The 13,588-nt window shown below is 31.9% G+C and overlaps 1 protein-coding gene across 1 annotated transcript; it reads left to right on the top strand.

Annotated features, from left to right (window-relative positions):
- Nucleotides 1-767: 767 nt before the first annotated feature.
- On the top strand, nucleotides 768-11,852 carry LOC149489997 (gustatory receptor for sugar taste 64f-like). The gene is made up of 10 exons (XM_089715038.1): nucleotides 768-880; nucleotides 1,087-1,205; nucleotides 1,852-2,031; nucleotides 2,387-2,532; nucleotides 9,284-9,406; nucleotides 9,976-10,124; nucleotides 10,513-10,563; nucleotides 11,008-11,170; nucleotides 11,532-11,621; nucleotides 11,796-11,852. The coding sequence occupies exons 1-10, from the start codon at nucleotides 768-770 to the stop codon at nucleotides 11,850-11,852; spliced, it is 1,191 nt and encodes a 396-aa protein (XP_089571164.1).
- The last annotated feature ends 1,736 nt before the right edge of the window (nucleotides 11,853-13,588 follow it).

Here is a 13,588-nt window from a genome sequence, read left to right as displayed (position 1 = left end):
TAAATTTTATTACTTCATTGAATTACCCAAGGATTTCCATTTCTTTACTTATAAATTATTTTATATGGTGCTTTAAAAATATGCTTTGTCTGGATAAAAACTTACAAAAATAATATAGGTACATTACTTATATTACTTCGGTGAACATATTGGATATTGAAACAAGAAATCAAAACAACTGCACCACGTTAACATAGTACGTTAACATTGCATGAAGATTTGCCTAAACATTTCAAAGCTGAAATCAAAGCAGTGACCATAGACACAAATATGTCAGTTGCTTTAATAGAGGATGTTATTTCATGCAACTTCCGCATTTATATGTATCGTACAGTCGTGAAGGAACCACGATAGATTCTTGTCCTTATAAGTTTCTCTGTTGTTAAAAATATTGCTTTAAACCAATGACCATTTCAGAAAAAATTGTCAAAAATTGGTTTCAATAATTGTGATTGAAATAGCCAATATATGCAGAGAAGTACTTTTTCGGCTTGCGAGATTTGTTATAATAAAAAATTATAATTATAGTGAGCTTTATTTATTCTTTAAAATACGCGTGGCACTCTAGGACTGCCGCGGTAAAGCTATTGCATAGCATCGCATCGCTGTGCCGGTTGGAGTGGGGGGTGTTAGGTTTTTCGTTACGGAATTTTTACATTCGGTGGCCTCGTTCAAAGTCTGAGATAAAAGCTGTGCAATAGCTTAATAACAATATAAGTATCTTACTCTCATTAACGAAAGAATATTTAAAAAAAAAATTAATCAAGATGAGAAACTTACTAGGCTTACACTCAACGATGCGTAGTACTTTCTTCATTGGTCGGATTATGTGTCTCTTACCCATTATAGGTCTTAATTTTCCAGTCAGCAAATATTTAAGGTACTTACCCTGGAAAAATATCGATGTATTTTTTTGTTAAGATTATCAAATTTTAGAAAGATAAATGCCTAATATCACCATACTATCGACTCAAGGAAATATTGATAAAATTATTGTAACTCTTATTGTTAAATTATTGTTGTAAAAAATTATTGTACCTGTAGGTACTATTGAATTATTAAAACGATTATTAATATTTTTTACAGGTTCACTCTTCGGACTCCTTACACAATAATATATTTCATCAGTCTATTTGGACAACTTCTTATGTTCAGCACGAGCTTTCATTGGCTTGTACATAATGGAATTTCACTGGCTACGATTAGTATTTATCACTCCCATTTATTTTTAAGAAATACCTAATTCGATAGTTTATTTATACGTCTAAGGGCCGATTTTTCAATGCTTGGATAAAACCAAGATAAAACTTATCCGTCCAATAAAGTATTACACGATAATATTAAAATGTCACGTAAACTGTCAAATACGGGCAATTAGAATACGTTTTTAAAATGGTAGTTTTATACATTATTCGACGAATAAGTTTTATCCAAGCATTGAAAAATCGGCCCTTAATAAAATTGTGAAATCTATATCTCTGTAGTCCGGAACTGGAAACTATTAATTGGCATGCAAATTATGTTATACTAGGTTTCCACCCGCGGCTTCGCCCGCACAGTCAAAGAAAAACCCGCATAGTTCCCGTTCCCGTGGGATTTCCCGGATTTCATTTTCCCGGGATAAAAAGTAGCCTATGTCCTTTCTTGGGTATCAAAATATCTCCATACCAAATTTCATTTTAATAACATTTTTCCCATGCAAGAACAGAATGATGATGATATCACACTAATAGACTGAAATGCCTTGCTTCTGCATTATGTGGCATTTTACGCATAGCATGCATTTCACGTTTTGAAAATAAAGACATTTTAACGGATTTTTATTGCAATTTATTCCTTATTGCCTTTAAGCCAATGCTCTATTCTACTCAGCGAGTTTGGTCTCATCGTTAGTGCTGGCCAACATGAGTCGATCGTGGCCAAAGTTGGTCCGACAAGTCGAGTTGATAGAAACAAAGTTGCCCTTACTGACGCCCCACGTTGCTTCCTTGTCTAATATTGTTATGGTGTTTATGCTGTTCGCTGCTTTGGGTAAGACTGTTACTGTAGTGAAGTTTATTTTAATTGAAGGAGATTTTATTTTTAATTGAATTGTATTCATTAAATTTGTAAAAGACATGATTCCCATTATCTGAAATAGAATAGAAAAAACTAAAGTTTCAGGTACTTACACTTACTCCCAAAACGCAAAATGTTTGATTAGCATTAAGACTTATTTTAAGGTAATAGAAAGCCCCTTGATCGATTTCTTGATACAAAAATTTATAGATCTCTTGATAAAAACAGTATCCCTTTGTTCTCGATGCAGGTAAATCGGTCAGCAGAATAAACTTAATTAAAAATACTTATAGATCTTAAATACATAAATCAAATAATTCTTTTTTAGTGGAACATGTGCTGTCAATTTTATACTGTTTAACAGTGGCAAGCAACTGCAACCCGAACAATATATTAGAAACATTCTTCCAACACAACATGCCCTGGATATTTGACTATACTTCGTACAGTTTGTGGAAAGGCATCCTGGTTGAGGTATGTATTCGTATTACTTAACTTGTTTAAATATTGGATATTGGATTTTTGGAGCTTCATGAATTCATCTTTTATATGGCTTTAATACTTTAAGATTGGTGTGTTTGTCTTTTTATATTCAGTACATATTATAATTAGCTGTGACTATATTAGTGTCATATCAAAATATCATCTTCTCATATTAATCTTGCATCAGACATATTATTTCCTTAATTATACTTATCCACTGTTAACTTGTGCTTATGGTGAAAGAGACAACAGTTTTTTATTTGTTAAATTGATCTGCATGTACATTAAAACGAGAAATAAAATGAAAGATTAAAATTGACTTAATTAAACTTTAATCGTTATCACATTGAGTGAATCTTTATAACCTACTTAAAATTTCCTAGACATCACCAAAACCAATATTATACTAACCAATATCAATTGCAGAACTCTGCTCATTAATATCTTAATGATAAGAAAATCAAATTCAAATAAATTCTTCAATTATAGCTTTCAAATTCTCATCAAAGTTTTATAAAGTTACTCCGATTACATTCTCGATAGAATCGATTAGGGAAAATCGCTTGCTGGGTCTATAATATGTAGATAATTATTTTTAACACCAATCTCGATGATATTTCTTATCACCAAGTGATCACTGTACTGTGCTTACAGTACGTATATATGTAGAATTGCACTGGCTCACCACTACACTCAATAGTGCGGGAACACGTCCATTCCAGTCCGGCATCGGCCGTCGACTGACTAATGACAGCTATAAGCTGTCCCCACCACTGGTGTACGTGAGACAATGTATATATCTATTTCATAGATACACTACATCCCTTCCTTTTTCAAAATTAATTAATTTTCGCTCCAAATAATCACATAATGAAAAATTATAGAATTATACAGTTATCAAGTTATTAATCAATAATTCCCAATAGAACTTTGAAACCTAAGTTAATGAAGAACTCTTAAAATCAGAACATACTTATCAAACCTACTCGTTTGATACTTGATAAACTCATTCCGTACTAGCTACCACCCCTGCCCTTCCTTTTCAAAATTTTTTTTCTATTTTCAAACGAATATTGTATAGAAGTGTATAACATTATCCAACATTTTATAAACAGCGTCTGTCCTTCAAAATGATTAGACATTTTGTAGTATTCGACAGTTCAACAAAGGAGAATGACCACGGGTGGCATCGGCAAAATTTTAGTTGTGCCACGTATTCGCGATATTGTTAATTCCTATTTGCATTTACAATGATCATATGTATCAATATTAAGTCTAAATAATACCGAATAAATAGAAATAAAAGTAAAAGTTATTGTTTTGACACATATATCTATCTCTCTAGCAAGCATCCTGCGTCATAATTCATATGTCATAGCTCTGTCATAGTATCTATTTGAAATGAATGTTGAATGAATGTGTTCGACGCATTGTTTGACGTTCTTTTGAAATAATGTTTATTACGATTCACTTTTCACATTTGTCTTGTAAATCAAAATATTACCTATGTAATAAATGTAAAACTTAACGTTCATCGTTAGTTTAAACTCGATAAATTATTTTTTTAAAGAAAACTTTAATCGTTTCTAAAAGTACCAACATCAAACTTCAAATTGAGCTATATTTCATCTTGACACAACAAGTTTGATTGCGATACCAAGTGCCATAGTCACTTGGGCAATCTCTTTTAGACAATTATAGAAAATATGACATTGTTATCTAAATTTACAAATTTTGGCTTGCTCAAAAAATAGTACAAAACTTATTATTGAACTTCATGTTTTTACTACCTAACATAAGTTTAAAGTATCTGCATATCTTCAAACTTATTAACTTTATTCTTATTTTTTTTTTTATTTTTTTTTTCAGCAAATTTGTAAGTGGCCAAGATTCCGTACTGATGAGTGTACACAACCAAATTCAATGCTACATGTTTATATTGATTATTACTCAAACTGCAAATGTCTCAATGTTTAGGATTTGCGTTCTGAATTCTAAAGCTACACAATTACCTACTAAAAACGTGTTCAGTTTCTCCTTTAAACCAATTGACTTTATCTGACGATAATATTATTATGTATTATGTATACGCCAATAACCGTGCTATTTTTGTATTTTTTGTGTAAACAGTCTAAATATCTTAATCTTCAACAGACCCAAACATTCTTGAGATCTAAGTACCTTTTGTTTGAATTCTAAATTACCTTAAACAATACAATAAATGAACAACCTTCAAAAACCAATTCAAAATACGTATTCTAACCATAGGATTTACTTTATGTCAGCTGCTTATCTAAACACGTAATTATCTGTTACATTTTATTATGAACTGCGTAAATAAGAAAGTATTAAAATATGCGAGTGTTAAGTGTTTCGATTTACCTTCAATTCGATTAAATTAAACCTGCCTCTTTTTCTATTCGATTAAATTAAACCTGCCTCTTTTTCATAGTCAATTAGGCACTGTACATCACGTTTTTTCATTAAGTATGCATTAAAGTCAAATGGAAATCACGCCTTAATCAAAAGTTACGAAAAACTTATTAAATCTCTTGATGCAACTATGTACTTAACGCATTACTTTTCATCTTTATTCAAGTAGTTATAAAGCTGTCTTTGCATAGCATGTCATTTCGATTTGTCAAGGGTAAGATCTGTCGACTAGTACGTACTAACGTGGGTAGTCAAGAAATCAATTCAAAATAATCCGCAAATGGTTTTTCATTATAATATATGGACAAGTGAATGTTTATCGTTTACGTTCAATTCAATGACTTTCGTTGCTAGTGTTAACTTGCTAACTACAAAACCGTTAAGGTATATTTAAATTCATATTATCATCATTATTTGCGGAATGTAATTACAAAGATATTACCTATATACAAGTTATAAGATTCTCGTAGTTGAACGAGAAATTATTTATATTTTAAATTACATTAAACAATATTAGGTAGGTATGTCACTAGTGTTATTTCGATACATAACGAAATTACTCTTATAATATTATTATTGCAAATGCATGTCCAATATGATGTCAATAATTAATAAGTAAGTAAGTGAGTAAGTAATTTATCAACCCTGTCTGCAATATATTTATAGGTAGTTGTTTAAAACTGTCTGGTATTTATGAAGGTAGATTGTAATACTTCTAGAATTTAAACTATTTTTGCAGTATAAACTTTACACGTTGCTAATATAGTTTATTCTGATATCTGGTCATAATTTGAGTATTTATTCCTCCTTTTTTTCGTGCAATTAATATGAAAGACGTGCTTACGCCACAGGATTTATTTTTTGAAATATGTATCATGAATTACTGATGTAGATCATCAGTAGGTTCCAAACTACGTGAAATACTAGTAATATCACACGAGATAAAAATTATATAACTACGTAAAACGTTGGGTTAAATTTAATGTAATAAGATTTAACTACACACTGGTTTTGTACGTTACAACCTACAACAAAATCTGTTCAGTATTACCACAGACTAATAATAATATACTACGTATACAAGTATTACCATCGCATCATTGTGAAGTTACTACAGTTTGAAAACTTACTTTATTTTCTAATTGCACACTCAATGTGAAATTATATTATCTACTGACCGTTTTATGTGAATGATTGCAATACAGATTAGTTTGGTACCAGTCACCCAGTTATACGTCACCCTGGATTCCGATGAGCACCGGCTGGATGTGTTGACACGTTGCTCGACGTGGTAGCGGACACCAGGCATGGTGTCGCGGACCCAGATGTGATGTCACGGTACCTAGGATATCGTGTTGCGTATCAACGAATGATACTCGATGCATGACGCTCGAAGCTCGACTCCTGCGGTGCACGACGCGATGACATGGCGTTCGAAGCGGTGGTGAGAGCGGCAGCGCCATCCATGCTGCGCAAAGTGAAGTTGCCGGCCTGCTGGCACTTGTCGACCTCGACAGTCGACACCTTACCTTTGGCACCAACCAAAGAGTGACACGTAGAATTACTGTTGGATACATTTTCCCATTGAAAACGTTCGAATGTAAAGTAGCCTCGTCCCGATGGCACACTTCCCATTTAAGGAATGTCAATTTCTCCTATTCAAAGGAAATCCATACCTCCTTTTAAAAGGAAATCGATACCTCCTATTTAAAGGAAGTCCAGACCTTCTATTTAAAGGAAATCAATACCTCCTATTTAAGGGAAGTCACTACCTCCTATTTAAAGGAAGTCCATACCTCCTATTTATAGGGAATCAACACCTCCTATTTATAGGGAATCTATACCTCCTATTTATAGGGAATCTATACCTCCTATTTATAGGGAATCTATACCTCCCATTTATAGGGAATCAATACCTCCTATTCAAAGGAAGTCCCTACCTCCTATTTAAAGGAAGTCCCTACCTCCTATTTAAAGGAAGTCCCTACCTCCTATTTAAAGGAAGTCATCTTTTTTTCTTTCTTTCATACCTCCTATATATAGGGAATCAATACCTCCTATTCAAAGGAAGTCCCTACCTCCTATTTAAAGGAAGTCCCTACCTCCTATTTAAAGGAAGTCATCTTTTTTTCTTTCTTTCATACCTCCTATATATAGGGAATCAATACCTCCTATTCAAAGGAAGTCCATACTACCAATTTAATGGAAGTCAATACCTCCAATTTAATGGAAGTCCATCTATTTTCATTTCAAATAGAATATGAAATTCAAACGAGTTTACTCGTCGTCGTCGTTTCAGCCATGGAACGTCCACTGCTGGACGGCCTGCATCCAGTGACTCCCAGCCACTCGAACCAGGTCGTCTGTCCATCTTGTGGGAGGTCGTCCCACGCTTAGCCGCCCAATTTACATGTAATGTCATAATAATATAAAATTATAACAATGGCGGTTGCGAGTCCATAATACTTTGTCACATCTTGGTAATTACTACAGGTTACCACTTGTATTTATATTGTGGCTTTTTATGCATTAAACAAACATGGATATATATTAATTTACCCAATCTATTTATAGTCTAACGACATTTTAAATATTTATTTCTAATTTCTAATTTAACGAAATTAGTTATAGATAAGTAGCAGTCGTGAAAACGTTAAGACACTTAAATAGTTTGCCACTTGAATAATATAATAAAACTAGGTGTGGCTAACACACAGTATTTTAGTGTATGCATTTTTATAATATTATGTATATATTACTCAAACAAGTATTTCAAATATTTTATTTCATATTTATATTCGCATTTAACGAGTCGCAGTATAAGCGTTGTATGCGTTCTGCGGCTAAAATATTCATTAATGTGCGGGTAGTTCTAAAATGTTTCAATACAGTTTAATTCTGTTTAAATTTAAAATCGTTCGTTCTTATTCCTTGTCTATTTGTTTTTATCAGCATTTATTGTTTAATTTCTAATAAGTGTATTATGAATTCAGTGTGTACATAGTAAGTTTATACTTATTTTTTCTCCTTCTGAGTGGAACAAATAAGCGAAATTAAATAGTGAGTGAGTAGGTAATTATTTACCAACAACCTAAACACGGTACTGTTCATTAAATATCTATTATCACAGAAGCCTCTAAACTAGGTTTCCTCAATGTGAGTGTGTGACCATATAATTAACTCAAAATAACAAGAAGTTTAACCTCTCCTGATTACATTATATTATGCTCACAGGATGTCTTGAAAATAAATTACTTAAATTCAATAAATTATATTATATTATATTCAATAAATTATTCAAACCAAAATAACTGCGTATTCTAATTACTAGATTAAAATTCGAAAGATTTTATTTTTATTTTGTCGTTCTATTTTAACTTGTGAAGGATTTTGGATAAGATTGAAATTGCATTTGTATTTAATATGAACCTACGGACGTAACGGTTATTCTGTCTTTAACATTTCAAAATGAATTCTGGTATGTTACTACATACCCTCTCCCTTTTTTATTAAATTTCTTAAAACTTTTTATTGCACGCGTACTCTATATATATTGTAACACTGACCTTTTACCTCGTCGCCACTTGTACTGTGCTTACAGTACGTATATATGTAGAATTGCACTGGCTCACCACTACACTCAATAGTGCGGGAACACGTCCATTCCAGTCCGGCATCGGCCGTCGACTGACTAATGACAGCTATAAGCTGTCCCCACCACTGGTGTACGTGAGACAATGTATATATCTATTTCATAGATACACTACAATCACCATTGCTTTTTGTCAATCAGGATGCTTTTAGGACATTTTTTGTGGGCTCTTTTCTTAAAGATTCCTTTTTGCCTTAGAAAATATATCGTCACATATTATTTTTGACGTGACAACGTCTTATAATTCGATATCCGGCTGCACGCACGAAAAAACATGACTCATGCGGCGTTACCTCGCTCTGAGGCGTTCCATGTAGGCTTGAAGTGCAAGCGAGAGTGCGGAACGAGCGACAAAGGAGCACAATGGGCCGTTGTCACGTTCAACTATCGTCAGTATAAACCGACTTTACAGACAACCAATTTTTCCGTATTTTAACGATACAAAAACGTTTCTTAAGGAAGTTTATTTAAATTAATAAATGTTTGAATTTGATTTTGAAAAGAACGTTGTGTAAAACATTTTAAAATTTATTGTTAAGAATATGCATTTTCGAAATAAATATTATAGGTGATCTAAATCTAATCTAGAGTTTACCCGCAAATTTCGACGCAAATGCTTTTAAACACTTCATTTATGTAAACGACTCCATCCCAAAGGTATTCAACATACAATCGACTTTCCTGTGGAGCTTCTCCGATTTACTCATCATGGTTATAAGTATATACTTGACTGAGCATTTTGTGGTCCATAACTATTCGCTTAAAAAGGCTATTAACGAGGTATGTAAATAAGAGGTACTGGTGTTTAATAAATTTGTGGTCTTATGTGAGTGTTCTGCTAATTAGAATCCATTTTTTTTATTTGCATAGGAAGAAATTTAATGGTAAATTTTATGATGGTTATATGTTTTCTTTTAGACCCTTTATGCTTTAAAGTAGATAATACGGTTAAGGAGGATTTTTCAATCCTTGGATAAAACTTAATTATAGTACGTCTAATGCAATAATATAAAAATGTCAACAATAAAATAGTAAAAATCGGGCACACCTTTTAAAATGGTTATATCCGACGAATAACTTTTAACCAATGATAACCGTTCCTAAAACATGCTCACAAACTTTTATATTAGTTCTTTGTAGTTGATATAATAATTTATCAACTCATAAGTTGGCCGAATTGCGAATATTTCAAGCCCAATTGATATTCATCAATTCGTTATTTCCTCATTTCAAAGAAAACAAATGAATCACAGATTGTATACGAATCAATAGAAAAGTTTTCCTTTTCTACGTAATGGTGGGAGTTCCACAAAATTTCCCATTATTTATGAAAATACTTTGTTTTTCAGAAAAGTTTTCCTTGTGTTGAATTTCGGAAACAATACTGTCTGATAGTGCGTCTTGTGAAATTAATAAATGATCATATTGGCATATTTATATTGACGTCTTTCGGAAGTAACCTTTACTGGATTTGTATTCAGTTTTTTAATAATCTGAAGTAAGTACCTACAATTTAGATAAAATAGCTATTTATGTAAATGTATTTGTAAATTTTTATTTTTATTGATAGGACAGTTGATGTAATTTTATTATTAGTATTTTTGTAAATGTAGGACCTCGGAAAATACGCGGGTAGACTGAAAATCAGCGCTGCTCGGGTGTTAGCCCACAGCATGGCTGAGTCTGTTCCGATTGCCTAATATCTGTTTACTTTTTAAGTTAAGATAGTCTAAGTTTTTGTTGGCAATAAAGCTTTTTTTCTTTCTTTCTTTCAAAATTTAAAATATAAAGATATTATTTTTTATATTACATAGCACCCTATGTAAGCACACCTAATGTACCTACTGCGTTATATGATATGAAGATACTGATTTATCTATTTCTAGCAAAACACAAACCGGTCATTTTCTGTCGTGCCCAACTGAACAACAAGGAAAGTGAGTAAAACATTATAATTATAATATTTAAAACCACCATCTCGATAGACGTTTTCCTGCACTATTGCTTCCTTTACTTTTTTTCTCTCCATAAGAACCTTGTGGTTAAGCAAAAATGTTATGTTTGTTGTATGTTTGTATGTTATAATAGCCGAATTGGTTCAGCCTTTCTCGAGTTTTACCAACACATGGCGAATCATTTATAGTTATATATAAATTAACCTTTTTTTAATGATAATATGCATTATTGCTTTATTCCGAATGCTGTTAATTTGTTATGAGAAATATATCTAATGATATCTGAAAAATCGTACTCACTCAGTCACTCGCCATATTACAAGAATGTTATTATGTTCAAATTGTTGAAATGAACATATTTTTATATTGTTTAAGATTTTTTAATTAATTCATATAATATTATAAATTCATAAGTCTCCGTTTCAGAACTTTAACCAGCGTTGTACACACAGCATACTTCACTTACTCTTTCTCTTTCCTTGTCGTGCGAACTTTCTCTGCACTATTATTGGCTGCTAGAGTCCATTCCAAGTCTAGGACACCTTTGTTAATGCTGTATAACGTACCTAGCTCGAGGTATAATGTTGAGGTAAGAAAATTTATTTCCAAATTAAATTGATGAAAGTAAAATAAAAGATTATGTAGAAATAATTCTCCCATTACTATTGCCTAAGAATATGACTAAACTTATAGGTACTGATTTTTAATTTCTCAGTTACTTTTATAAACACAACCCTTACTTTAAAACACCCACTAGATTTGACTAAACTTCACAAGATGCGAAATGCTGTTGACTACCTATTTAGAATATTTATGCTTAGGTAGGTACTTTTTTCTTACTATCACTAAACACCAAACATAAATACATCTTCACTTCTTGTTCTTCCATTTACAAATAGAATTTAGATAATTCAGTTTCATAATAATATGATTAACATTTTTGTTTGCAGATAGAACGGTTCATATACCAAGTTAGAAATCTGAAAGTAGCTCTCAGTGGCTTAGGCTTCTTTTACGTGACGAAAACTATGATATTAAGTGTAAGTATTCGCTTTAAGCTATACATATAATATTTAAGGCTACAGCTAAATAGATAAAATATGACTTAAAAATAACAAAAAAAATATGTTCGATACTAGCTATTATTATGGCTTCTAGAAACACAGCCTTATTCTTAACAAGCTTTTTCTCAATATACTTTTATTTATTTTCAGCTTATCGGCACCATTATCACGTACGAACTAGTGTTGCTCCAATTCGATAATGAATAGTGATGTCCTGTTATGTAATGTTTGACGTTCTGCTTCCAGATTATGATAATATGTTGTTTCGCACTTTATTGACTTGTGAAAAATAAAGTATTGTTAATAGTATTTCAATTATGATGAATGTGTTTACGCGTTTTCTCATAATGAAGAATATTAGAATTATCATTGAATTTAAATATAAATGCAATTGTAGTTTTAGTCACATTCAGAAGTTTTACACAAAATATTTATTATTCACAAAATATTAAAAATCGATAATATAAAAAACAAACGTATGACACTCAGAATAAGACAGACAGATCACAGACATAATAAATATTATACCTAGGTAGTACTTTAATAGGTATAGTGAAGTTTTTACTAGTAAAAGAATGTTCAAAATGAGTTTTGTTGTTAAGTTTAAAAATAAAATAATATGGTACTGCAGATATATTGTGATTTTCATTGTTACTGGTATTGTAGATTTTAAATACATAATTTGCAACTTTATTTAGTACAATAGAGTATGAAGCTCCAAGTTTCCGCTCCACGGCGTCCATTATACGCCGCCCTTTATCTTGAGCTATATGCAAATGGTGTCAAACTATAACTCGTTGTTGTTAAGTTTGATGTTAACATTGTAAGGTTTGGGTAATGTTTATTTGGCTCTGATAAAACAGGAATCCTTTTTAACACGCTATGAGCTTCACCTGTATGTTTGTAATCGACTCTTAACTCGATTTTGACCAACTTTCAACCGACAGATTTAATTTAAACTCTGTATACTTACTTACGTATCAAGTATTGGTAAAAAACAATAATTTCATGAGTATCTAGCCAATAATTTATTGAACTCATATTTAGTAGATACTTACCTACTGCATCTAATGTATTTTTTTTATCAATAATTACAACTCTCGACAAATATCGACTCATTTTTGATCAAGAAATGTAAAAATCTATAAATAAAGAGAGTATTTCATAATATACAAAAATAAATAATCAACCAATTGAACGTCGCCTTAATTACTAAAACCCTTTCAATCCGCGTCAAATACATCATCTCGGCTAAAATTCGAACAACAAAATCATTGTTTCAATGGAATTCCTCGAAACAGGCTTTTATCAGCGCTTTGTGAATATGCAAATGTAATCCCATCAAAAACATCCTGTAAAAAACCCAAGTCTCGCAGCTCAGTCTTTCTACCGTCAAAAGTTGTGAGATCCATGTAATACCAAGTCGGTTAATCTATTTAGTGTCTACTTGAAGGACCTTCTGTCTTAAGTTATTACATAAGTTATTATCATGGCAATATTAAAAATATTTAACGTTTTAAACAAATAGATCGACTTGGACATCGCATGAAAACAAAATGAATATTACAATATTATATTAGATTCTTTAGTCTCTCGCGCCTCACGCGATTGAAACTCTCGTTCCTGTTGGTCGCTGGCCCGTCGTGCTGTGTAGACTGTAGTGTGATACATACTAATAATCAAATCAAGCGATGTCCAAGTCGATCTATTTGTTTAAAACGTTAAATATTTTTAATATTGGCATGATAATAACTTATGTAATAACTTAAGACAGAAGGTCCTTCAAGTAGACACTAAATAGATTAACCGACTTGGTATTACATGGATCTCACAACTTTTGACGGTAGAAAGACTGAGCTGCGAGACTTGGGTTTTTTACAGGATGTTTTTGATGGGATCTCACTTCTTTTTGTAGAGCCTTTCTTTTTGATACCATCTACTTC

This window comes from Colias philodice, chromosome 3 (genome assembly GCF_061535455.1).
Source record: "Colias philodice isolate Cphi_HAF_F1 chromosome 3, ilColPhil1 Martin Lab GWU primary, whole genome shotgun sequence".
NCBI lineage: Eukaryota > Metazoa > Arthropoda > Insecta > Lepidoptera > Pieridae > Colias > Colias philodice.
This window is presented reverse-complemented; position numbering and strand designations above follow the sequence as displayed.